Source organism: Bombina bombina, chromosome 2 (assembly GCF_027579735.1).
Source record: "Bombina bombina isolate aBomBom1 chromosome 2, aBomBom1.pri, whole genome shotgun sequence".
NCBI lineage: Eukaryota > Metazoa > Chordata > Amphibia > Anura > Bombinatoridae > Bombina > Bombina bombina.
Window position 1 is genome coordinate 1,098,092,469 of NC_069500.1, and position 26,372 is coordinate 1,098,118,840.

Sequence of the window (26,372 nt, forward strand, 5' to 3'; positions counted from 1 at the left end):
TGACCTTAGCTAATCTATTGGCCAGAATTTTAGAATATAGTTTTATATCTGAGTTGATCAAAGATATCGGTCTATAGTTCTGACAAGAAGTAGGGTCTTTACTTGGTTTTAGAATAGTGATGATATCTGCCTCTAGAAATTCACCGAGACATAGCCCGGTGTCCATGAAGGAGTTAAAGGTTCTGAGTAATACTGGTTCTAAAGTTTCACTAAAAGTTTTGTAAAAATGACCCGTATACCCATCTGGGCCCGGGGCTTTGTTTCTTTTAAGCTGAGCAATGGCAGCTTTCAGCTCTTCCAAGGAGATTGGAGAGCGTAACATTTCCTCTATCTCTTTATCAATTTTAGGGAGGTGTAATGTACCTAGGAGAGCGCTTATTTCTTCCGGGGAATAGACCTCCATTGTGATCTCATTTGTTAAACTATATAATTTGATGTAAAAAGTTCTAAACAATTCTCCGATGTCTCCCGGAGATGTTGCAGTTTTGCCCTCCAGTGTAATTGAAGTTATAGTACGTTGCGCTTGTCTCAATCTAAGCTTAGATGCCAACATAGTGTTAGCTTTGTTGCTAAGATAATAATAGGTTTGCTTAAGCTTAAATAGGGTTTTTTGTACCTTAATGAGTTCTAGACTTTTAAGTTCCTCTTTCAGGAGTTTGAGCTGCTTTGTGCCTTGTACAGAGGGGTTTAACTTTAGGAAGGAGGTTTGACGCCTAAACTCACACGTAAGCTCTGCTAGTGATCTACCCTGATTCTTCTTGGCTATAGCAGCTTTATTGATTAGAATCCCTCTTAGATAAGCTTTAAGAGAGGCCTAGACATATTGTATGTCAGTTTGTTTTTCATCATTAATCTGTATAAATTCTTGTAATTTATTTCTAGTGTCCTGAAGTGTTTGGGGGTTTGACATCAACCACGCTTCATATCTCCATTTTTTAGATGTAGGAGCATGTGCGGAGGAAAAGGAAATACTCACGGGGTCGTGATCAGACCAGACGATTACATCTATTTTGGAAGAATGTATTTCATTAAGAGTGTGAGCTTCTACAAATATGTAGTCCAATCTAGAAAACATCCTATGAGCACTAGAATAAAAAGTAAAATCATTGTCCGACGGATGCTTAGCTCTCCAGGCATCATGTAGGCTGTATTGTGCCATCAGATTCCTAAATGCGTTTGACAGCGAATTGGTTGCCCTGTCTGGAGACGGTCTTATAGTCCCTTTCCTGTCTTTTAGGGGGTCTAACACAAGGTTAAAATCCCCACCTATTATTAATGTACCCTGTCTGAGTGAGGCTACTAGCTTAAAAACTCGCTTTAGAAAAGGTATTTGTCTAGCGTTTGGAGCATAAAGATTTACCAAAGTATATTTTCGTTCATTTATTTTACAAATAGAAATAATAAACCTAGCCTCTGGGTCTATCTCAACATGTATGTTTACCACTTGCAGAGTGTCCCTGAAGAGGATGGCAACTCCTCTAGACTTAGTAACATAGGAAGCTTCTAATTTATTTGAGAAATTTTTAAAGGAGAATGGGATACCCGGGGGAACTGATCCAGTGGGTCTCCTGCAAAAAGACCACGTTAGCCCTAAGTTTTCTGATATTGTTATATAGCAGGCTTCTCTTGGTCGGAGAATTAAGGCCTTGTACGTTATGGGTGATCACTTTCAATTCCATATTGGGGGAAAGTGTAAGATTTAAAAAAAAAAAAAAGTAGGTCTGAAGGGGAGGTAAGGGGGATCAAGGAAGAAAGGGAAAAGGAGGATGTACAGATGCACTGAAGCCTATACACAAGTGTAAATAAATATCATATGCGTGATTCTATAACAGAATTTACTGCATCAAAGAAGCAATAGGCAGAGTTGTAGCAAATAGGCCTACTTTATCAAAGCAGGGCCAGGGTTTTTATTATTATTGAGACTGGGTGCACTGAAAGCTAAGAAGGGGAAAAAAAATAATAATTATACCTTAAGGGGGGAATTGGGGGATATTCAGCGGGTGAGCACCGCTATGAGTAAGGGATTTTAATATGCAATATAATAATGCTTAAAACTATAAGTTATAATAATAAAGCAATGGTCACCTCCCCAAACAAAGGAGGGGGGGCGGGGCGACCAAATTGTAACTCTTAACAGATAACAAAACAAAACTTCGGGCTCAGAGCTAACTGTTTATAAACAAAAGTCTGGTTAGTTTCTGGCTCTAACTACAATGCACTACAATAGAACTCTATAAATGCTAATTCATACCTCATCCAACGTAGACCTGGAATATGATTGAGATCAAGTTATCAGCACGTAAAATGAGAAAACAAAACAGCTTAGTAATAGAAAAAAAAATTGGTGTAAGAGCAATCAATCAAACAGAATAATAATAGAACCTTAGTAACCATCTTATCAACCCTATTTTCTAGTAGCATTAACATGAAATTCTAGTTGTAGATAGGGGCTCCCTATATTTATTTATATCTTTAGCAATGGTTAGTTTAGGAGTTGTGAGGAACCCATGCTAATTATTTAATTATTTAAATAAATTCTATATACTTGTATGCTTTGGAATAGGAGGGACATATAAATATAGGCGGTGAAATGCAAATATGGTAGCTAAATTCGATATCAATACTCTGTGGAGTATATCATATCATTATGTCTAGGTTACTATGGACTCATACAGGGCTTACTCTCATAGGAATATTAAATATAGTATAAAGCCTCTCTATGAACATAAAATAAGCCCCACCTAGAAAGAACAGCATTAGTAAAAGTCAATATGTTACACTCAGGAGGGAACATACAATCTATTTTTTGGGTAGATATTCTTTCACAACTATAACATATAGCATAGAGTCCCTATTTGAACATAAGGTAAACCTTATAAGAAAAGAACAGTATTGATAAAAATCAATATTTTACAATCAGGACGTTTGGATGGAGGAATCATCCTTTGTTAGTATAACGTGTGATTTTAGTAACATATACTCAGTGCACACTAACTTTTAGCTTTACACAGTGTTTGCCGAACAGTAATGGCAGTTACACATAAAGTTTCTATTTGAACATAAGACAGGTTCTGCAGGGAAAAAATAGTATTAGCAAAAATCAAAATTTTACACTTAGGATTAGGTATATATAACCCATTTTTCTTCTATTTCTTTTTCCCTTTTTTTTCTTTCTTCCCTCTCCCTTTTTCCCTTTCCCCTTTTTTTCTCTTTTGCAGATATTCCTTCACTATTATATTGAATAGCATAGAGTCTCTATTTGAGCATAAAGCAAGTCCTGTAGGGATAAGATGGGATTAGAAAAAAACAGAAATTTTACAATAAGAACAATTAGATGGGGTATAATATCATATGTTGTAGGTGTTATCTTCTGTTAGTATATCGTGTGCTTTTAGTAAACACACTCAGCCCGCATCAATTTTTAGCTTTGGCCTGTGCGTGTCAATCAGCAATAACAGTTATAAAGTTTATTGGGTAGTATTCCGCCTCTTAGAAGCTGGTGAGGATCTTCTTGGTTTGGGGCTCCATTCTGATGCGTCTGCCTGTAGGGGGTCAGGATCCAAATTTGTGGAGCTAGTAGCAGATGGATTGTTACGGGTAGGATTTAACTCTGAGCTTGTAGAGGGTGTAGATTTGGAGTTTTGTAGAAGATTTAGTCTGTTGAGAATCTCCATTCCCTGTTTTAGATTAGAAACAGTGTAAGAGAGTCCATCAAGTTGAAAAAATAGTCGCACTGGAAATCCCCATCTATATTTGATAGAGTGTTTGCGAAGGCAAAAAGGTAACTGGCTGAAACGATCTCCTCTTTGCTAACGTGTGAGATGATAAGTCATGAAAGAACTGTAGATCTTTATAGGGGTCCGGCAAGTCCTTTTTCAGAAAGGCTGCCTTAAGGATTTTTTCTTTAAAAGTGTAATGGTGTAACTTCACAATAACATCCCTGGGCTGTGTCTGATTTGAATTTCTTGGCCTGATGGCTCTATGAGCTCTATCAATTTCTGCTTCTTGATCCTGTGGAGAGTCAACTAGCACTTCAAACAACTCTTTTAGATATTTAAGGAGATCAGCATTTGTGACACTTTCAGGAATGCCTTTAAGACGCACATTGCTGCGTCTGGACCTATCCTCAAGGTCTGCTAGTTTTACTTCTAGATCTGAAATCATTTCTGCCAAGGACTGAGAATATGCAAGGAGATTTGAATGATCAGTTGCTAAATCCTCATGTTTATGTTCCAAAGTCTCAGTTCTATCTCCCAAAGAGGATATTTCCCTTTTGAGGTCGGCTACTGAAGTTCTGATTTCCTGTTTTAATGAAGTGTGGTGGGAGTCCATCTTGGCTGATAGCGAATTTATAAGTTCTTTGAGAGAGGAGGACTCCGTATTAGGATTAGGATGTTTTCCAGAGGGATGCAGTTCTTCTTCTCCTTGTCCTGACGGAGAGTCTCTAGAGTCCTCATCTGATAGATCTCTCTCCACGAGAAATTTACTATGAAAGTGATCTGCCACAGTTCTTTTAGGGCCTTCATTGTGTTTATTGGAGGTTTTCTTCCTATTAGAGTGAGACATTTTCTTCACTTTAGTGTCTCTTTGTTGACAGCAAAATGTAAAATTGGTTCAACAGGATCTAGATAGAATGAGATATATATTTTATACGCTTCTTCCTCGGGGAGAAATGCCCTCACAGGGCGATCACGGAAAAGGGAGAATGTGGTATGACCCACTGCCACAGGAGACAGCAGGAAAGGGGAGAGGAGAGCGTACTTTTGCTAAATATCTGGTAATGTTATCTCAAGGAGAGGATAAATCCTATTAATTCAGGGATCAACAGGGAGAGGAGGAATTGAGCTTACTGTTTGCCAGCAAACTTTTATCTGTAGGCTAAAACAAAGCTGTCCCAATTGGTGCGCTGTCACAAGGGGAAGCGAAATTCAGGTAAATTATTATTTCCTCTGTGGATTCTGCACTGCAGGGTCCTGAGTCATCTAACTCTGATTGCAGGTATCTTAGGAGTGAGCCGCAGTGACAGCTCTATGCAAAAACTTTACAGCACCCTGCAAGAGAAATCTTTATGCAAAGCAAAAAACAAACAATAGTGTGTGCACCTCTATTATGTTGATATATGCAGCTGTAGCTCAGGAGGGCTCTCTGGGGAAAGCCAGACTCTGGAAATCTGACATCTTCAAAGTTTAACACATTTGCATAATAGAGGGCTATGGATTCAGCAACATGTGGGTATGATACTGGATATGATTATAATTATAGCCACTGGTTTGTGGAAGATAAAGGCGTTATGTAATCCACTACTGTTATAATTAAGACACTTGAGAAAATTCAGTCCTCATGGGGAGGAGAAATCCTACTGTCTCAGGACACAGTAGGGGGAGGAAGAAATAAGCTTATTATGTGCCAGTAAAATTTTATCTGCAAGTGAAGACAGACTTGACTCAGTGAATTGTCTCAAGGACTAGTAATGTTCAAAAAGATTATTATTGCTCCTGGGGTTTCTGCACTGAAGATTTCTTATCCTTCTATTACTATTTGAAATTACTTCAGGCTAATGCCAGCAACAGTATTTCTGTGTGGAAGTACTATGCAAAAACAAAAACAAACAGAAAAATGCCCAGCAAAATGTCCACCCTGATTGTGTTGATAAGAGCAACTGTGTATTAGGAGAGTAATTCAGAATACATCTGTCCCTGGATTGCTGACAACTTTAAAATTCAATGCATTTACACAGTAATGAAGAGCTGCAGTTGCTGCATCATAAAGATAGATACTTTTCTGGGTGATATTAAGTTTGTGGGCACAGGTTTGCAAAGAGTGAGGGTGCTATACTTGAGATATTTGAAGGGTGTTAATCTTAGACTCTTTTATCAGCATTAGTCTTCTTAGATTAGTAACGTAGAGCTGTGAGTGGGGTATAGGTTGAGGAGTGCATCCTTACTTAAATAGTCAATTGCATCATAATATAGCTTTAATAACTTTTAGAGAGGATTACAGCTTGCTTACCTTTCCTCTATCCTCCAGGTTTAATGCTGAAGGAGGCTCCTGCCGCCAGGTCGCTGAGTATGAAGTAGTGAAGATGCGGCTTCTCAGGCCGCAAGATGGCGATTATTCGCGCCAAATTTCCTTAGCCTTCTTGTATTCCTCTTTTTAAGTTTCCCAGAGCGGTCCGACGCTCCAGTAACCCCCTCGTCAGGCACTTATCTCAGCCTAATCACTGCTGTAGCCGGAGCCTCTCCCGACACAGGCGGAGGTGCAGCACTCACAGCTCACCAGTGGGTCCGTATTTTTTCTTCGGCAGCAGTCAGGCCGGTGAGGGTAGACTCTCCTATCTTGAGTCCGGCGTCAGGAAAGGCTTCCAGTCAATCACTACTCCTATGCTCCTGACTTAAGTAGGGTATCCAATATAATTATAATCTATGTAGGGTATTCTATATATCTATTTTTTGGCCAAAACGACATATTTATGAGAGAGCTCTTGCAAGGTGCGTCTCTCCTGTTTGGCGGTTAGCTCCGCCCCCCCAGAATTGTTATTGTTTTAAAAGATAGATAATCCCTTTATTACCCATTTCCCAGTTTTGCATAACCAACACATTTATTATAATATACTTTTAACCTCTGTGATTATCTTGTATCTAAGCCTCTGCAAACTGCCCCTTTTTTCAGTTCTTTTGACAGACTTGCAGTCTAGCCAATCAATGCCTGCTCCCAGATAACTTCTCGTGCACAAGCACAGTGTTATCTATATGAAATACGTGAACTAACACCCTCTAGTGGTGAAAAACTGTTAAAATGCAATCTGAAAGAGGTGGGCTTCAAGGTCTAAGAAATTAGCATATGAACCTCCTAGGTTAAGCTTTCAACTAAGAATACCAAGAAAACAAAGCAAAATTGGTGATAAAAGTAAATTTGAAAATTGTTTAAAATTACATGCTCTATCTGAATCATGAAAGTTTATTTTGGCCTAGACTGTCCCTTTAAGCTTGCTGATGTTGAAGATCGGTCTCGCAGGAACAATGTCAGGTTTAGAGGGATACCGGAGAATATTGCACCAGCTGAGTTGCAGACCTACTTAACAGAGCTCTTCGACAAACTATTAGACCCTATTGAGGGCATGACTACTACCATGTAAAGAGCCCACAGAACTCTGCGCCCGAGATCTGTTTCACAAGAGAAACCAAGAGGCGTCATTGTCTGCTTTCACAGCTTTCTCTTTAAGGATAAGCTTATGCAGGCCGCCTTTCGCAAATCACAGGTGGTGGAGAAGTTTAAGGATGTTCAACTGCTGCATGACCTGTCGGTGCATACCCTACAACAGAGAAGACAGTATCAATCGGTCACAATGTTGCTTAGGCAGGCAGGTATTAAATATAGATGGGGCTATCCAAACAAGTTGATAATCTCTAGGTACAACCAGACACATACGGTGTCCACTCTGGCTCAGGGGTCCACTTTGCTTGCACAGTGGGGACTCACAAATTACAAACTACAAGAGCCCCCCCCCCCCCCACCCCATCCGGGCAAAACTGTGGGCTAATTCCCCAGAATGGTCTGCCAAGGATCAAAGACCCAAAAGGTTAAAGACGCAGCAGCTGCAGGATTCTCAACGACCCCACGCACTCCCTCCCTGAATTCAAGTTTTTACTTAAAGATAGTTTTGTTTTCCCCCATTGAGTCTAGATGCCTCTGCTAATTCTGGTAGTTGATTATGAGCAACAAGAGGCATTTGAATTATGCACGGCCGAGACGGCACTCCAACAGTTCTGATAAGTTTGCTCAGCTTTATTTATACTGTTTGACGTTATGCATGTTAAAAGTATTATATGGAGCTGGCACTGCACAGGTTAAAAGTTAATAGCCTCGATAGAGGGACGGCAATATGGATAACATTGTTGGTATTTCACTGTTCTGTTATATGGTGTTGTTATTTCTAAACAAATGTTATTATAACCGCATACACCCTTCAGGTTTACTAGCATCAATGACTATTCACACGACTTGATCGCCTTACGTACGGAGTGGGTCCGGAATTCCGGCCCTTACAATTTCTATTCCACTCTTAGCTCCCCCCCCCCCCACATAGGTTAGCCCACGCCAGGGTTCCACCTAGGTGGACTATTTCCACCTCAACTTTCAGTACGTTACCCAGAGTTGAGAACTTGACTGATCTCCCCTTCCTCTTCCTTTTCCCCTCTCTCCCTTCTGCTATCTCTCCTCCATCACTTTGGACTTCCTGACAACTTCCCCTGAAATGGCTTCAGCTCCATCCTCTCCCTCTCGAACCAGTCCATCAGGGCAGGTAATGGTGATGAACCGCATTAGATTTTTCACACCTAATGTAAGGGGCCTCAACGGAACCTATTGGCTCGTGCTCTTAAATTCCACAACTCAGACGTAGTATTCCTACAAGAGTGCCCCCAACGTTTCCACTCTCGTTCTTACAAGATCTTGGAACATTCCCCTTTCAACAAGAAAGCTAGAGGCACAGCTATATTATTGCACAACAGGGTGGCTTATGAGCAGATACAGGTGTTTAGAGACCCACAGGCCAGATACACTATCATGGTATGTAGACTTGATCATGTGCTCCATACATTGGTGTCAATATACTTACATAACTCTCGTCAACCTGCATGCCTTATAAAGATACTGCAGGTAGTGGACAAATACAGGCAGGGTAGGGTCCTGTTAGCGGGGGAATTTAATATGGTCTGGGACCCCAAAATAGACTGCAAGACAGCAACATCAGGCAGGAACAATCCTCAGGCTGACCACATCTCTACACAGTTAAGGACCATAGTGTCGCACTATGGCTATTTTGATATTTGGAGATCAATGCATGCTAGGGAGGGAGATTATACCCACTATTCGCATCCGCACACAACCTACTCCCGGTTAGACCATATTTTTTGCCAAGCGGAGACCCTTGACTCAATATCACATACTAACATTTCCCTCAGCTCCTGGTCAGACCACGACTTAGCCATAGCCGACTTATGCCCCTCTGATAGCCCACCACCAGTTTTCTGAAAAGTTGGGGCTTTTTCCCCTCTTCCTCCCGCCCCCTTATTCCATGGGAGTCCATCTGGCGTGTGGGAGCCGCATAATAGTTAAACCACTGACAACACACTATAATCTGTTGGAGGGCACTTTGCTGCCTGAACCAGCTTCACATTTACTTAGGCGGGATATTCCTCTGCATATTCACATTCCAACTGACACCTGGCAAAGGTCTATCTTGCTGACCAAGAAAACATTACACTGCATAATAATGTTTGAGACTTTCTCACTGGTACCTGGTTCCCACGCGGTTATCTAGAATGTTCCCAGGAACTTCACCCCTGTGCTGGAGAGGTTGTGGTCTTCCTGGCGATATGTTGCACATCTGGTGGGAATGCTCCAAAATTAAACCCCTTTGGGATAGAGGTTTTCACCCCCTAACTGACATGGGAATTAGGATACCTAGTAGCCCGGCCTCTGCCCTCCTCCATTTGGACTTGCACACCTTGACTAAATGCCATAGCTTAATGATTGTATATCTATTGTCCTCCATCAAAACAAACATAGCTAGGGCATGGAAAAAGGAATTACCCCCTAAATGGGGGGAGATAGTGGGTACAATGGCTTTTCTCTACACTATGGAAAAGGCCATATATTATGACCTGAATAAATCTGACTTGTTTGAAATGGCGTGGGCTGATTGGAAAGACAAGTACGATATCCTTTGGCGACTATCTGCCACGACACAGGATGCCTCCCTCAATATCAGTGCCTGACTGTCCCTGCCATAAGGGCTGTCGCACCAGAAGAGACAGTCGAGACTTCCCCCCCCCCCTACACTTCTTTCTATGACCCATCCCCTTTTTTTTTCCTTGCACCACACTTAAACTATTCCTGGTATTGTATTGACTATATCTTTGTTCTCTCGTGTTTTAATGGTTTGACCATCATATCTGATATTGTACATGTGGAGAACTGCTTAAATATCAACAAACTGTTTATAACTGTTATTGGACCATTGTGTCTGATCCTTTCTTATGTGTCTGTGTAGGGGTCCTGCAAGTCCCCAATTGTTATTTCTAATTTTCAAAAAAAAAAAAAAATTTAATTTAAAAAAAAAAATAGAGCAGGTTAGGAGCTACCAAAATACATTGAGCTCTCACTAAAGACAAGAGTTCCTAAAAACCTTTGCAAAATTTCTGGGAGCAGTAGCCAGAACAACAGCCAGAACAACAAACTGAAAATGTTTCTCCTGGAAAGCAAATATTAGGAACTGGAGTTGATCTTTGTGGATAGGAATATGAATGCAAGCATCGTTCAAGTCTATGCGGACATATTGTTCCTCATGAACTAGGGGCAGAATAATTACAAATATTTCAATTTTGAAGATAGGAACCCTGAGAAAATGTGCTTAAAGTTTGCAAATTCAGAATAGGCCTAAAAGAGGAAGAAGGCTTTTTTTGCTGTTTGGTCTTGTTGAAATGGGGTTGGAGTCCCAGAAAGATCTGGAAGACTCCTGTTTATGTGAAGAGAAGGACAACCTTTGGTTCCTAGATTGACAGAAGGAACAGACGTCAATAGTAGCTCTGATCTTTCCCTTCTCTACTTGTCCTGAGGGAGAAAAGCTCCTTTACCTTCATTCAAAGTTAAGAGTATGGTGTCTAGACCAATCCCAACAAAACATTCCTTGAAAGGGAAGAGATAAAGTCTACACTTGAAACCAAGTCAGCTGAGATGACTTGAGCCATAAAGCTCTTCTGGTCTAAAGTGATAAGGCCATATTTTTTCAATTATGTCAACAATAGCATCACAGATAAAAGCATTTGCTGACCTTTGAAGTTTCAAATAGCTTTGAAAATTTAAATCTAATAGAATCTTCTGAAATCTAATCAGAAAGATTGTCACAACAAAGAGTAGAAGCAACTGCAACACAAGCTATACTAATAGCTGGTTTAAACATATAGCCCGTCTGTAGAAATGTTCTTCTGTGAAAAGTCTTTAGTTTTCTATCCACAGGGTCATAGGATCAGCAACTGACTGCTGATCATCAGAAATGACTTCACCTTCAGAAGACGGTGTTAGAAAAGTAAATGTTTATCTGATCCTTAGAGATTCAGAATGGAGTAGATAATCTAAAAGGTTGGGGTTTTTTTAGCTTACATGGAGGTGGTATGAAACAGTTGAGCACACAGAATTCTGTAGCAAAATCTGAAGAACTCCACTGTGCAAACAGAGGGAGGACAAAATTCCTTTAGAGGCAAGAGCAGCATTTGACTGGTTGGAATGCGTAAGCTGATCCATACAAGAATTGCAACGTTGAGCTGGGGAGAAAAAGGCACAATTTTTGAAAATATACACTTAAATGTAGTAAATAAGTTGTCAGTGGCATTACCCTCTAAAGGGTCTACATTTAAAGATGTCGGGTCATTTCCAGTATGCCCCATGTAATAAAAAAATAAGTTACAGGCAAAATAATACCACAGATAGAAAAGTAATATGTATTGAAAGAGACACACTATAATATGCAGGCAGGGACACTAAAATCCAAGAGTTAAGGGAAATACAGTCAGATGAAAAATAGAGATGACCCTCTTAGTAAAATACAAACTAAGTAAAATCTATTAAATATAACTTGGATCATGAAATTCAAAGTACATCTTACCCCCTCTACTCATATAATATGTCTGTATAGAATAATATGCTTACAGGTCCAGCAGCAAAACACACCTCAATAGCACATGGAATAAAGCAATGGGCTATCTCGAGTCGTGAGTGTGTCTCGGTAAAGGGGGATTTCTACTAAGATAAAACTGGCATAGCAGAGAGGTGGGAAGGATTAAGTGCTCTTGTGGTTTTGGGAATCTTTGCCTCCTCCTAGTGGCCAGGAGTTGAATCCCAGAAGTAATGGCTTGTGGACTCTCACGACCTTATGAAAGAATTAGGATTTAAAGTTGACTGGGCAGATTGATTAATTAAACTGACCTGTGGCAAAGGTGGTATCTTATAACACTGACACATTTAAAGTCACTGAGCTCTTCAGTATGACCCATAGTACTGCCAGTGTTTGTCTATGGAGATTTCATGGCTATGTGCTAGATTTTATTAACCTGTTATCAATGGGTATGAATGAAATACATTAACTCAAACATTAGTAGGGGTGCCCACATACTTTTGGCCATATTGTGTATAAGGAAACATATGCTCAGTACCATAATTTGGCACTGTGCTTATAGTAGTCCCAGATAAGTGTTTATAATAAGTAATTGCAGTTGTGTCATGTTACTTGTAGCTTTGATTACACACACACACTACGGATATACACAAAAATCCAAATTATAATTTTGCAAACTAAATCTTCAGCATGTCCTCAGATAATCTCTTTTTTTTCTACATTAAATGCAGAGTGTTGTCGAACAAAGAATTTGTCTGAATATCAATGTAAATTTAAAAATGCTGGATATCAAAGCATGATTAAATGCTGGAGACTAGTAGACACAGTACATTAAGTTAATCCATCAGAGAAAATGCATTGAGTGTTTATACACATGTAGAATGTGCCTTGATGGATTCTCATACCATACGATTAGGTGCAAAGAGGGACAAGGTCACCAAAACAGTGATGTGTGAACAAATCCATTTTCATTAAAGCCGCAGTTTATATTTAGATGAAAAATTATATTTTAGTCTCTTAGAAAATAAAACCAGTCTATAAAGACTAGTAAATAGCATCTATAAGATCTTGCACACCATGTGAATGTGTCATTGAGAGTAATACAACCTTCTCAATTCCATACAATTTTTTTACTAAGAAGTATATTCATTAAAGGGACATTAAACATTAAATGAATGTGATAATGCGATAATAATGTATTAAAATAAATTATTACTCTTAGAATAATACATGGATGCGTTTATTTTTATTTTTTTAAATGTATAGTTTTAGTCTCCATAGAGAATAAAAGTATGTTGTATTATGTTATCTCCTCCACCAAGGGGAATTGAGTGCTCAGTGAGTTTTGCACTAGAGGTCACCATTATGTAGTGTTTGTGGAGTTAGACTGGTCCAAATACTTGAAATATAAATGCCTTTATGGGCTTCATCATTGCTGATTTTTTTATACATGTAAACATTCAACAATGGTAAAGCCCATAAAGGCATTTATATGTCAAGTATTAGGACCAGTCTAACTCCACAAACACTACATAATGGTGACCTCTAGTGCAAAACTCACTGAGCACTCAATTCCCATTTTGCATGACCCCCACTGTTAAGGTGAGACCCTGTAGAGCTGTGTTTGCATGTTGAAGTGGTCAAAAAAGTATCATCCAGATAGGAAGCAGCTTTGGCTAGCCTGAAAAAAAAAGGGAATAAAAAGTATAAATGGTGACCAAAGTAAAAGTAGAAAACTTTAGTGAGTGCAATGAATGTGGATATAAAGATAAATATTCTAAGGATACAACTGGATCCCTCCACTTTTGAATGAGCGATGCTTAACAGCCTTTAAGAGACACTACTTTTTGGAACACTCAACAGAAAGAAGGGGCTGATAGAACAAAGTGAAAGCTCATTCTGTAGTTGATGGAAACAAAATCTTGGACCAACTTGTCAGACAGAGCTTAGCCTCACTGAGAAGCAAAACACCAAAGCAAGGAGTACCAAGGGAGAAACTGCAGAGTCTTGTCTCTTTGGATTTAGCTCAAAGGACTTCTGCTCCTTATCCTAGGGAGAAAGGAATCCTTTCACCAGTGCAGTCATTATCAAAGCTTAGAAGTTTAAACTATGCGTCACATATATACTGTATTCAGGGAGGAAAGACTGCTGTTGTGCTAGGAACATTCACTTTCCCTCCCATTGGGTCATTAAATCTACATATGGAATAATTTTTTGTTTTGCCAAAATAAAGACTGATACACAAATGAATGTGTTTCCCAAGAATCTAAGCTTTTGTGACTGGTTAAGTGAAAAAAAAAAACATTTTGAGCCATAAAAATATTTTTGTTATTATTATTATTAAGATTTATTTGTAACACACCACACAATTCCATAGTGTTGGGTAGAGAGATAAGGGTAAGGGTATACAATGACAAAGATTTGTGATAATATACAAATACATAAAAGACTAAACAAAACTAGTACAGGAGGAGGAGAGCCCCTCCTACTAGTGAATCCTCACAACATTCTCTGTCACACAAGAGTTTTTTTGAGGGGTTTTTTTTGATGATGAATCATTCACCTCCAAGACCCTTTAATTAGTTTTGTGGTTTTGAGGATAAGTGATTCTGATCCGGAGAAGTGTGACTAAGTCCAGCTGCACATATGTGAAAACAGCAATACTTGGTTTACCCAATAATGAAGATATTTTCATAGGCTAGGTGGGATCTAATAATGAATTAAATCATGAAGCATACATACCCCAAAGTGGTACATCTTATTGTATTGTAGGGTGGCAGCACTGCTAAGATACCCACTGGTCTAAAGTAGGGCTCGGTAAATCTAGGCAAAATGGCACCAGGGGCTACTAGAACATGGGTCTCCATGCCATATGAAGTGCCCCAACCTGGCACAGAAGTAAAGGGTTGACAGATGCACCTCTTCTCTTGCTCTCGATTTAGAACAAATTAGTGATCGCCTAGCTCAACTTGGCAAAGTAAGGAAACAAGGATGTGAGACAGAGATGGCAGCTGCATGGAATATGAGGATTTAATGAAATTCACTTCATCTGAATTACCTTTAGCGTTAGGAATGCCAGCAGATTCTTTACCCATAGTAATAGAGAGAGCACACAGGATAGGTCCTAAGAGAACACAGTCTGACGGCACACCTAGGAGCAGAATGTGTATATTCAAAGTATTAAAGTTCCAAGACAAACTGGAATTATTAAAACTTTCTAGAAAGAATGGCCCTCTACAGCTGGGCAATAACAAGATCCTACTCTTCCAGGACTTCTCCAACGAGACGTCCACGAAGAGAAAGCTAATGGCTCCATTCTGCTCACAACTAATAAATAATGGATTTAAAGCCCGTATGGTCTACCCGGCCAAGATAATAGTTGAAGATAGGGATTCTACACTTGCTTTTCAGGATATTGAAGATATCAAAAGGTTTATTAGTTCAAAAATTATAAAATGAAAATTGATACAGCCAAGTTATGCTTTATTATGAATAGATTAATGTTCGCCAGGCTATTTGTGGTATATATGTGGATGAATGGGGTGTGTGTTGGTAGATGTTATGTCATTTTAATTATTTTTAAAAAAAAATTTTGCCTTTCCTCCCCCCCCCCCCCCTTTTTTTTTTTTTTTTTTTTTTTTGTTTTGTCCCTTCTCTCTCTCTCTTCTCTCTCTCGGCTATGTTTCATCCTTGGGAAAGTAGGAATGATTGAGTTAAAAGATCTTTTTAGGATGAAATGACTGGATTAAATTTATGTTCTTGGAATGTAGGAGGTATATCCTCCCCTAAGAAGAGAAAGCTTATAATTAAAACTCTTGCTAAGAAGAGACCAGATATTGCCTATATTCAAGAAACCCATCTTACCGATATAGAAGCTGCAAAACTCAAAATTAAATGGGTGGGTGAAGTTGTTGCCGCGGCAAGTATAGACAGGAAATGTGGAGTAGCGTTTTTATTGCATAAAGACCTTGACTACAAAATTTTACATATAGAGAAAGATCAAGAGGCAAGATATATCATACTCCAAATTCAAATCAATCAAGCAGTATATGTCTTATGTAATGTATATGGGCCCAATAAAAATAGTAAAAGTTTTTGGGAAAAAATAAAAATTAAGATCTTTCCCTTCGTGGGGGAAAAACTTATCTTAGCAGGGGATTTCAATATGACACTTTTTCCAGAATTAGACAGGTTCTGCAATACAGATGCTAAAGAGTATAAGAAAACTGCCAAATATTTTAGAACATTTTGCACAAAGTTGAAACTGGTCGATATCTGGAGAGTTAAACACCCTGATTCCTTGACATTTACTTGTGAATCGAGAGCCCATAGAACTTTTTCTAGGATCGATTTGTTTTTAATATCTGAGACTCTTTCAATTGTTCAAACTAATCCGGGAATTGGTGACATATTGATATCCGATCATGCAATAGTTCATCTCACTCTTCCCTCTTCATCTAGTTTCTCGAAAAGAACGCAATTTTTATATTTTCCACGATATCTTTTGAATAGTCCCAGATTTTCTAATTGGCTTAAGCAGAAATGGAGGGACTACTGTACACATAATATTGCTTTCTTCTCGGCTGATAGAATTGAGACTTTCTGGGAGACGGCCAAGGCTGTCTTACGAGGTGAAATTATGAGTTATCTAATAAATAGTAAGAAAAAGGCTAGGGCTCGAGAACTTCAGCTTTCTAATAGTGTTAGAAATGCTTACAGAAAATTTTTTGAGGAGCGTTCTATAAGTAAGTGGAATAAATATCAGGAGGCGAGAAGAGAAAGAGATGTTTTTTTAGACCAGAAATCCCATATTGAAGAATCAAAACTCAATAGCCAATTTAGAAGTCTTTATGGAGATTCAACTAAATACCTAGCAAAATTAATAAAAAATAGAAAGAAAAAGAATTTTATTCTAACTATGAAAGAAGATGGTGTATGCCATACAGAATCAATGGAAATTAGCAGAATTCTGTTCTCCTATTATCAGAAACTATATTCGAAGCAGGATAGTAATGTATATATACAAGAGAGATTTTGGTCAAATATAAAGCTACCGCAAGTTCAGGAAGAGGATTTGATATTGCTTAATGCTCCAATCGAGGCAGATGAAATAAAAAAAATGATAGATAAGATGCGACTAAATAAGGCCCCCGGCCCAGATTCCCTCCCGATAGAATTTTATAGGATACTAGCCCCGGAAATCATTCCTACATTGGAAAGGTTGTTTAATAGCTACTTCCAGTCAGATAGCTCCATCTCTTCTTACTTTTTAGCCGCCAACATTACGTTAATTCTTAAAAAGGGTAAAAATCCGGAAGAACCAGCCTCTTACAGGCCCATATCTGTGTTGAACACAGATTATAAAATTCTGATGGCTATTATATCTGACAGGCTCTCCTCATTGCTGGATAACATTATCCATACAGATCAAACCGGTTTTATTAGATCTAGGACTTCTATTAAGAATGTAAGGAAAATAGTGACTTTTCTGGATTATTCTCATTTTTTAAATGAGAAAGGAAAAAAGAATTGGATAAATGATTGTGCGATTCTTTCCTTAGATGCTGAAAAAGCATTCGATGCTATATCCTGGGCCCATTTAGTTAGAGTACTACAGGAATTTGGCTTTAAGAATCAATTCTTACAATTTATTCAAAAAGTCTATAGAAATCCAATTTCCTTTCTTATTGTGAATGGCCAGCTATCTCAAAAAATCACTTTAGGACGGGGAACAAGGCAGGGTTGCCCGTTGTCCCCTCTCTTATTTAACTTGGCACTAGAACCCTTAGCTATTCGCCTAAGAAATGTGTTAGAGGGAATCAGTATGGGCTCCTATATTCTTAAGATCCTGCTGTATGCAGACGATCTATTGGTATTCTTAAAAAACTCCGCTCATTCAATTCCAACCACATTACAATGTCTAGATGAGTTCAGTTCGTTTGCGGGTTATAAAATAAACTTTAATAAAAGTGAACTCATGTGGATTAATAAATCTAGGAATAGCCTACAAGACCATCCATTTAAAGAGGTTGAGGCAATAACTTATTTAGGTATAGTACTTCATAAAAATCCGAAAAATTGGTATCGGTTGAACTTTTCACCATTATTTCTTAAAGTCATATCAGATTTGGAGTTATGGATGACATTTCCACTATCTATCACGGCCCGTGTAAATCTAATAAAGACATTCATTTTCCCTCGTCTACTTTACCCTCTTCAGAATCTTCCACTTTTTATTCTTAATAAGGATCTGCGTAGATTATATTCCTGCTGTTCCAAATTTATTTGGAACAACAGGAAACCACGTATTTCTTTAGATAGACTTATGCAATGCTTTGAAGCAGCAGGCCTTGCTTTTCCCAATTTTAAATTATATAATTGGGCTTGTCTAGCCAAAACGGCGATGGATTGGATTGTGGAGAAAGAATTAGTGTCGTCTATAGAGATGGAGACTTATATGGTTTCTCCTTGTGCCCTGAAAGCGATATTACATTGTCCTATTCATCTTTTACCAATACAGATACTCTCGCTAATTTCCATTAGAAACATTGTCGCGGCTTGGCAGAAGTGTTGTATAAGCTTGGAAGTAGATTACTCATTTTCGGTATTTTTACCGATCAGAGGAAATCCTCAATTCTCTCCCGGGCTTAAACAAATAGTTTTTAGAGAGTGGGCTGAAAAAGAGCTTAAATATATTTGTCAGATTTTGCCGCAAGATGGGCAACTAATTTCCTTTGGGATTCTTTCTCAACATTTTCAGCTACCTAGTTCCAACTTTTTTGCTTATTTACAGGTCCGTCATTTTATTAATTCATGTAAGTGGGATATGAGTGAATTGAATGCATGGTCGGATATCAATCTATGTCTTCAAAAATTTGCATTAGAAAACCCGTCCATCTCTCTTTTATATGATATTATGCTTTCTAAACAAGCATTAATCCTGTCAAATAAATTGATACTATCTTGGACTCCCTTTTTTCCTTCAATTGATTTTGGTAAAATTCAACGTAGTTTGATAAATGTAAAAAAATGTGAAATTCCTAGGAGTTGGAGAGAATCTCATCTAAAACTTATTAATAATTACTATATTTCCCCGTTAAGATTAGCTAAGTTTTATTCTACTTGCAACGGGAATTGTCCCCGATGCAACAAATCGAAGGCTGATATTTTACATATGTTCTGGTATTGCCCAAAAATTATACAACTATGGCGTAAGGTAGAATATTGGTTTAATTTACAATATAAATCAACTATTATTCTGTCACTTGATGAGATAATCTGGTTAGATGTTCCCAGTAATAGGGGCTTTTATGCTCATACTTTAAATAACATCATACTAGCTGTTAGACACCAAATTCTTAAACATTGGAAGGACACTTCAGCTCCTGGATTTTCGCAGATTTTACAAGAGATTCAAACTCAAATCATACATGAGTCAGTCCATCTAGAAACTATATCAGAAAAGAGAATAAAAATTTTCATAGCAGGCTGGCTCCCGATTATCAAAACATACCCCTTAGCAATACAAAAAGTTATTTTGATGCCATTCTTGTCTTCAAGCTCTTTTATGGACTTTGTAGCTTTAGATCTTTTCCCACATACATGGATAACTAATTATAGAGAAATATAAGGCTAAGTTTAGGGGACATAGATTTAGTCACAGACTTAAATTAGTGAGAGAGGATTTTGAGAGCTCCCTTTTCCCCTCTCCCTTTCCCTCCCCCCCCCCCTTTTTTTTTTTTTTTTTTTTTTTTTTTTTCTCTCTTTTTGGGTTGTATGTGTGTATGAATAGGTAGTATGTGGGTATGATCAATATTGTTCTAATTTGTTTTGAAAAAGGAAAAAAAAAGAAAAGAAAAAGCCAACATTTTGTACAAATTATGCTATTTGAGAGTACATTTTTTCCAGCTAATCAATGTATCTATGAAAAATGTATTTTTCGTTTGTTTGTTTTATGCTTTTCTATTGCTGTTACACCTGACCCTGCAGGGTATGTAAAGGTGGGATCTTTATTGGATTGTACTCTGTGTTGGAAATAAATAAATGTTATAAAAAAAAAAAGAGATGGCAGCTGCAGTGTATGCAATTTAATTTTTTAACAGTTAGTGGACAAGGATAGATACACACACACACCTCTGCAGTGCAATGCTGTTATATTGTTTGTCTAGACACTTAATGAAAGATGATGTGGCCGAACAGGAAGGATAATTTGCATGGCATCTGGCAGTAATTGTTAGCTGTAATAGTTTACTGGTGACCAAAATTTACCAAGCCTTTTTATAATTTACCAACTCTTTATAACCATGCTTCCTGAGATTCAGTGAAAACAAGGATGTTAAAAAATAACAGAATTTATGTTTACCTGATAAATTTCTTTCTCCAACGGTGTGTCCGGTCCACGGCTTCATCCTTACTTGTGGGATATTATCCCCTACAGGAAATGGCAACGAGAGCACCCAGCAAGAGCTGTCCATATAGCTCCCCCTCTGGCTCCGCCCCCCAGTCATTCGACCGACGGTTAGGAGAAAAAGGAGAAACCATAGGGTGCCGTGGTGACTGTAGTGTATAAAGAAAGAAATTTTTCAAACCTGATTAAAAACCAGGGCGGGTCGTGGACCGGACACACCGTTTGAGAAAGAAATTTATCAGGTAAACATAAATTCTGTTTTCTCCAACATTGGTGTGTCCGGTCCACGGCTTCATCCTTACTTGTGGGAACCAATACCAAAGCTTTAGGACACGGATGAAGGGAGGGAGCAAACCAGGTTACCTAAACGGAAGGCACCACGGCTTGCAAAACCTCTCTCCCAAAAATAGCCTCCGAAGAAGCATAAGTATCGAATTTGTAAAATTTGGCAAAAGTATGCAGAGAAGAACAAGTCGCTGCCTTACAGATCTGATCAACAGAAGCCTCATTCTTGAAGGCCCATGTGGAAGCCACAGCTCTAGTAGAATACATTCAGGAGGCTGCCGTCCGGCAGTCTCATAAGCCAATCGGATGATGCTTTGCAGCCAAAAAGAAAGAGAGGTAGCAGTAGCCTTCTGCCCTCTCCTCTTACCAGAATAGACAACAAACAAGGATGATGTCTGTCTGAAATCCTTTGTTGCTTCTAAATAGAACTTTAAAGCACGGACCACATCTAGATTGTGTAACAAGCGTTCCTTCTTTGAAACTGTATTCGGACACAGAGAAGGAACAACAATTTCCTGGTTAATATTCCTGTTGGAAACGACCTTTGGAAGAAAACCAGGGTTGGTACGTAAAACTACCTTATCTGTATGGAATACCAGATAGGGAGAAGTACACTGCAAAGCAGATAATTCAGAAACTCTTCTAGCAGAAGAAATAGCAACCAAAAACAGAACTTTCCAAGATAGTAACTTAATATCTATGGAATGCAAGGGTTCAAACGGAACCCCCTGAAGAACTGAAAGAACTAAATTTAGACTCCAAGGAGGAGTCATGGGTCTGTAAACAGGCTTGATTCTAACTAACGCCTGTACAAACGCCTGTACATCTGGTACTGCTGCCAGACGTTTGTGTAACAAAACAGACAGAGCAGATATCTGTCCTTTTAAGGAACTAGCTGACAAACCTTTATCCAGACCTTCTTGGAGAAAGGAAAGTATCCTAGGAATCTTAATTTTGCTCCAAGGGAATCCCTTGGATTCACACCAACGGATATATTTTTGCCATATCTTATGGTAAATTTTCCTAGTTACAGGTTTTCTGGCTTGAACCAGAGTATCTATGACTGAATCTGAAAACCCAGGCTTAGATAGAATCAAGCGTTCAATTTCCAAGCAGTCAGTTGGAGAGAGACTAGATTTGGATGTTCGAACGGACCTTGTACTAGAAGATCCTGCCTCAAAGGTAGCTTCCATGGTGGAGCCGATGACATATTCACCAGGTCTGCATACCAAGTCCTGAGTGGCCACGCAGGGGCTATTAGAATCACCAAGGCCTGCTCCTGTTTGATCCTGGCTACAAGCCTGGGAAGGAGAGGGAACGGTGGAAACACATAAGCTAGGTTGAACGACCAAGGCGCCACTAATGCATCCACCAGTGTCGCCTTGGGATCCCTGGATTTGGACCCGTATCGAGGAACCTTTGCGTTCTGGCGAGACGCCATCAGATCCATATCTGGAATGCCCCATAGTTGAGTTAACTGGGCAAAAACCTCCGGGTGGAGTTCCCACTCCCCCGGATGAAAAGTCTGACGACTCAAATAATCCGCCTCCCAGTTGTCCACTCCTGGGATGTGAATTGCAGATAGGTGGCAGGAGTGATCATCCGCCCATTTGATGATCTTGGATACCTCTCTCATCGCTAAGGAACTCTTTGTTCCCCCCTGATGATTGATGTACGCTACAGTCGTCATGTTGTCCGACTGGAACCTTATGAATTTGGTCTTTGCTAGGTTAGGCCACACCAGGAGCGCATTGAATATCGCTCTCAGTTCTAAAATGTTTATCGGAAGAAGAGACTCTTCTCGAGACCATAGACCTTGAGCTTTCAGAGAGTCCCAGACCACACCCCAGCCTAAGAGACTGGCGTCGGTCGTGACAATGACCCACTCTGGTCTGCGGAAACTCATTCCCTGAGACAGGTGATCGTGAGACAACCACCAGCGGAGAGAATCCCTGGTTACCTGGTCTACTTGAATCTGGGGAGACAAGTCTGCATAGTCCCCATTCCACTGATTGAGCATGCACAGTTGTAATGGTCTTAGATGAATTCGAGCAAAAGGAACTATGTCCATTGCTGCAACCATCAATCCTACTACTTCCATGCACTGAGCTATGGAAGGCTGAAGAATAGAGTGAAGAACTTGACAAGCGTTTAGAAGCTTTGACTTTCTGACCTCTGTCAGGAAGATCTTCATTTCTAAAGAATCTATTATTGTTCCCAAAAAGGGAACCCTTGTTGACGGGGACAGGGAACTCTTTTCTACGTTCACCTTCCACCCGTGAGATCTGAGAAAGGCTAGAACAATGTCTGTATGAGCCTTTGCTTTGGAAAGAGACGACGCTTGGATTAGAATGTCGTCTAGGTAAGGTGCTACAGCAATGCCCCTCGGTCGTAGAACCGCTAGAAGGGACCCTAGCACCTTTGTGAAGATTCTGGGAGCAGTGGCTAAACCGAACGGAAGAGCCACGAACTGGTAATATTTGTCCATAAAGGCGAACCTCAGGAACTGATGATGATCTTTGTGGATAGGAATATGCAGGTACGCATCCTTTAAGTCCACGGTAGTCATATATTGACCCTCCTGGATTGTTGTTAAAATTGTCCCAATGGTTTCCATTTTGAATGATGGAACTCTGAGGAATTTGTTTAGAATTTTTAGATCCAGAATTGGCCTGAAAGTTCCCTCTTTTTTGGGAACTACAAACATGTTTGAGTAAAACCCCAGACCTTGTTCGACTGTTGGAACTGGGTTTATCACTCCCATTTTTAATAGGTCTCCTAGCAATGTAAGAATGCCTGTCTCTTTATCTGGTCTGAAGATAAGCGAGACATGTGGAACCTTCCCCTTGGAGGAAGTTCCTTGAACTCTAGAAGATACCCCTGAGAGACTATTTCTAGTGCCCAGGGATCCGGAACGTCTCTTGCCCAAGCCTGAGGGAAGAGAGAAAGTCTGCCCCCTACTAGATCCGGTCCCGGATCGGGGGCTACCCCTTCATGCTGTCTTGGTAGCAGCAGCAGGCTTCTTGGCCTGTTTACCCTTGTTCCAGCCTTGCAATGGTTTCCATGCTGGCTTAGGCTGGGAAGAGTTGCCTTCTTGTCTGGAGGCCGCAGAGTTAGGATTCGGTCCGTTCCTGAAATTGCGAAAGGAACGAAAATTAGATTTGTTCTTAGCCTTGAAAGGCCTATCCTGTGGGAGGGCATGTCCCTTTCCACCAGTAATGTCTGAAATAATCTCTTTCAATTCCGGCCCGAAAAGAGTCTTACCCTTGAAAGGAATATTAAGCAATTTATTCTTGGACAACACATCCGCCGACCAGGATTTTAGCCAAAGCGCTCTGCGCGCCACTATTGCAAACCCTGAATTTTTCGCCGCTAACTTAGCCAATTGGAAAGCGGCATCCAAAATAAAGGAATTAGCCAACTTTAGTGCGTGAATTCTGTCCATGACTTCATCATATGGAGTCTCTTTTTGGAGCGAATTTTCTAGTTCCTCGAACCAAAAATACGCTGCCGTGGTGACAGGAATAATGCACGAGATTGGTTGAAGCAGGAAACCTTGCTGAACAAATATCTTTTTTAGCAATCCTTCCAATTTTTTATCCATAGGATCTTTAAAAGCGCAACTGTCCTCAATAGGAATAGTTGTGCGCTTAGCTAACGTTGACACTGCCCCCTCAACCTTAGGAACCGTTTGCCATGCGTCCCTTCTTTGGTCAACAATGGGGAACATTTTCTTGAATATAGGAGGTGGAACAAAAGGTATACCTGGCTTTTCCCACTCCTTAGTCACTATATCCGCCACCCGCTTGGGTATCGGAAAGGCATCAGCATGCACTGGGACCTCTAAGAATTTGTCCATCTTGCACAATTTCTCTGGAATTACCAAAGAATCACAGTCATCAAGAGTAGTTAGGACCTCCTTAAGCAGGGAGCGGAGATGTTCTAACTTAAATTTAAATGTTACAACATCAGTGTCTGCCTGCTGAGAAACTTTTCCTGAATCAGAAATTTCCCCCTCAGACAGGCCCTCCCTCACTGCCAATTCAGATTGATGTGAGGGTATAACTGATAAATTGTCCTCAGCGCCAACCTGCTCATCCTCTGTATTTAAAACTGAGCTGTCATGCTTTCTAGGGTAGGATGGCAGTTGGGATAACAGATTTGCTATAGAATTATCCATTACTGCTGTTAATTGTTGCATAGTAACAAGCATTGGCGCGCTAGATGTACTAGGTATCGCCTGCGCGGGCAAAACTGGTGTTGACACAGAAGGAGAGGATGAAGAATTATCCCTACTACCTTCATTAGAAGAATCATCTTGGGCAATCTTATTCAATGTGGCAGTACTGTCCATACTTTGTTTGGACGTTATGACACAATTTGCACATACATTAATTGGGGGAACCACCTTGGCTTTCATACACACAGAACATAAGCCATCTGAAGGTATAGACATGTTAGACAGAATTTGGCAGGCTAATAATGCAATAAAAGTGTTTTTAAAGAAAAGCGTTACTGTCCCTTTAAATAATAAACAGGCACACTTTATTTCTGATATATTGAAAAACAATGAAGGCAATGTCCGATTTTTACAAAATTTTTACCCCAGAGTCCTAATGCCTTGAAAGTATTGCACACCAACTTTCAAGACTTTAACCCTTAAAATGAGCAAACCGGAGCTATTTGTTTAATTAGACAATTTTAGTACGCTACAATCACAGCCACAGCCGTGCTGCGGCTTTTTACCTTCCCTGAGAGTTATTCAGCAATGAAATAAACCTTCCAGAGTCCGTTTTAGTATGCCACAGGACCCCTCACATGAAGCTGCATGCACTGCCATGGAAGTAAACTGCACAATTGAGGCGCGAAAACGGGGCCTCCTTCCTCTGCATACCAGAGTGAAGGGGCCTTTCTGACTGAAATAGTAGTCTAACTAAATGCCAGGCGATAAAAACGTTCCCAAAAGTGCTTTTAAGTGCACAAAACACTCTAAATGCCATTAAAATATGAAATAAAACAATCGATTTAGCCCACAATAGTGTCAACCAGTGTAGAGCCCATTTGTAAGCCTTAATCTGTTATGAGTCTAAGAAAATGGCTTACTTACCCCTTAAGGGAAAAACTGACAGTCTTCTAGCATTAACATGTCTTGTTAGAAATATGACTGATCATACCTTGAGCAGAAAAGTCTGCAAACTGTTCCCCCCAACTGAAGTTCTCTGGGCTCAACAGTCCTGCGTGGGAACAGCAATTGATTTTAGTTACTGCTGCTAAAATCATACTCCTCTTTAAACAGAACTCTTCATCATTTTTCTGTTTTAGAGTAAATAGTACAAACCGGCACTATTTTAAAATAACAAACTCTTGATAGAAGAATAAAAAACTACAACTAACACCACATACTCTTTACCATCCCCGTGGAGATGCTACTTGTTCAGAGCGGCAAAGAGAATGACTGGGGGGCGGAGCCACAGGGGGAGCTATATGGACAGCTCTTGCTGGGTGCTCTCTTTGCCATTTCCTGTAGGGGAAGAGAATATCCCACAAGTAAGGATGAAGCCGTGGACCGGACACACCAATGTTGGAGAAAAGTGATTAACTTTAAGAAATATGTCAAACCTTGCTATAAAGAAATACTGGTGAACATAAGAAGAAACTAACATCTGCCTGCAAATGGTAAACTTCCTCAATATATCAAGTGTAAAATGTACAGTGGTACTTACAGGGAGATCCGCATAGAAGTAGTGCTTTCGATCAAACAGGGATTTCTTGTTTATAGTGCAGTTTAAAGCCAGACCGGTCATCACTGCTGCTTCAATACATCTCCTATTAATAACCTAAAAAATGAAACATACAAATGATATCCATGCACAGAGTAAAATCAAAGTGATTTCAAACTAGAGAATTTGAGATGATAGTAAGATGCAACAGTAATGCTTGGCTCTCTATCAATGCCATGCTTGTCTGAATAAGAAGTAGTTCTGTACTGGATAACTGAATAATAAT

At 39.6% G+C, this 26,372-nt stretch overlaps 1 protein-coding gene across 1 annotated transcript in view; it reads right to left on the reverse strand.

The window, feature by feature from the left end:
* GATB (glutamyl-tRNA amidotransferase subunit B) overlaps positions 1–26,372 on the reverse strand; it is a 657,300-nt gene that overhangs the window by 534,597 nt on the left and 96,331 nt on the right. The window contains exon 3 of the mRNA XM_053700220.1: positions 26,090–26,203. Coding sequence (XP_053556195.1) covers positions 26,090–26,203 — 114 coding nt within the window. The remainder of the gene's footprint in view (positions 1–26,089; positions 26,204–26,372) is intronic.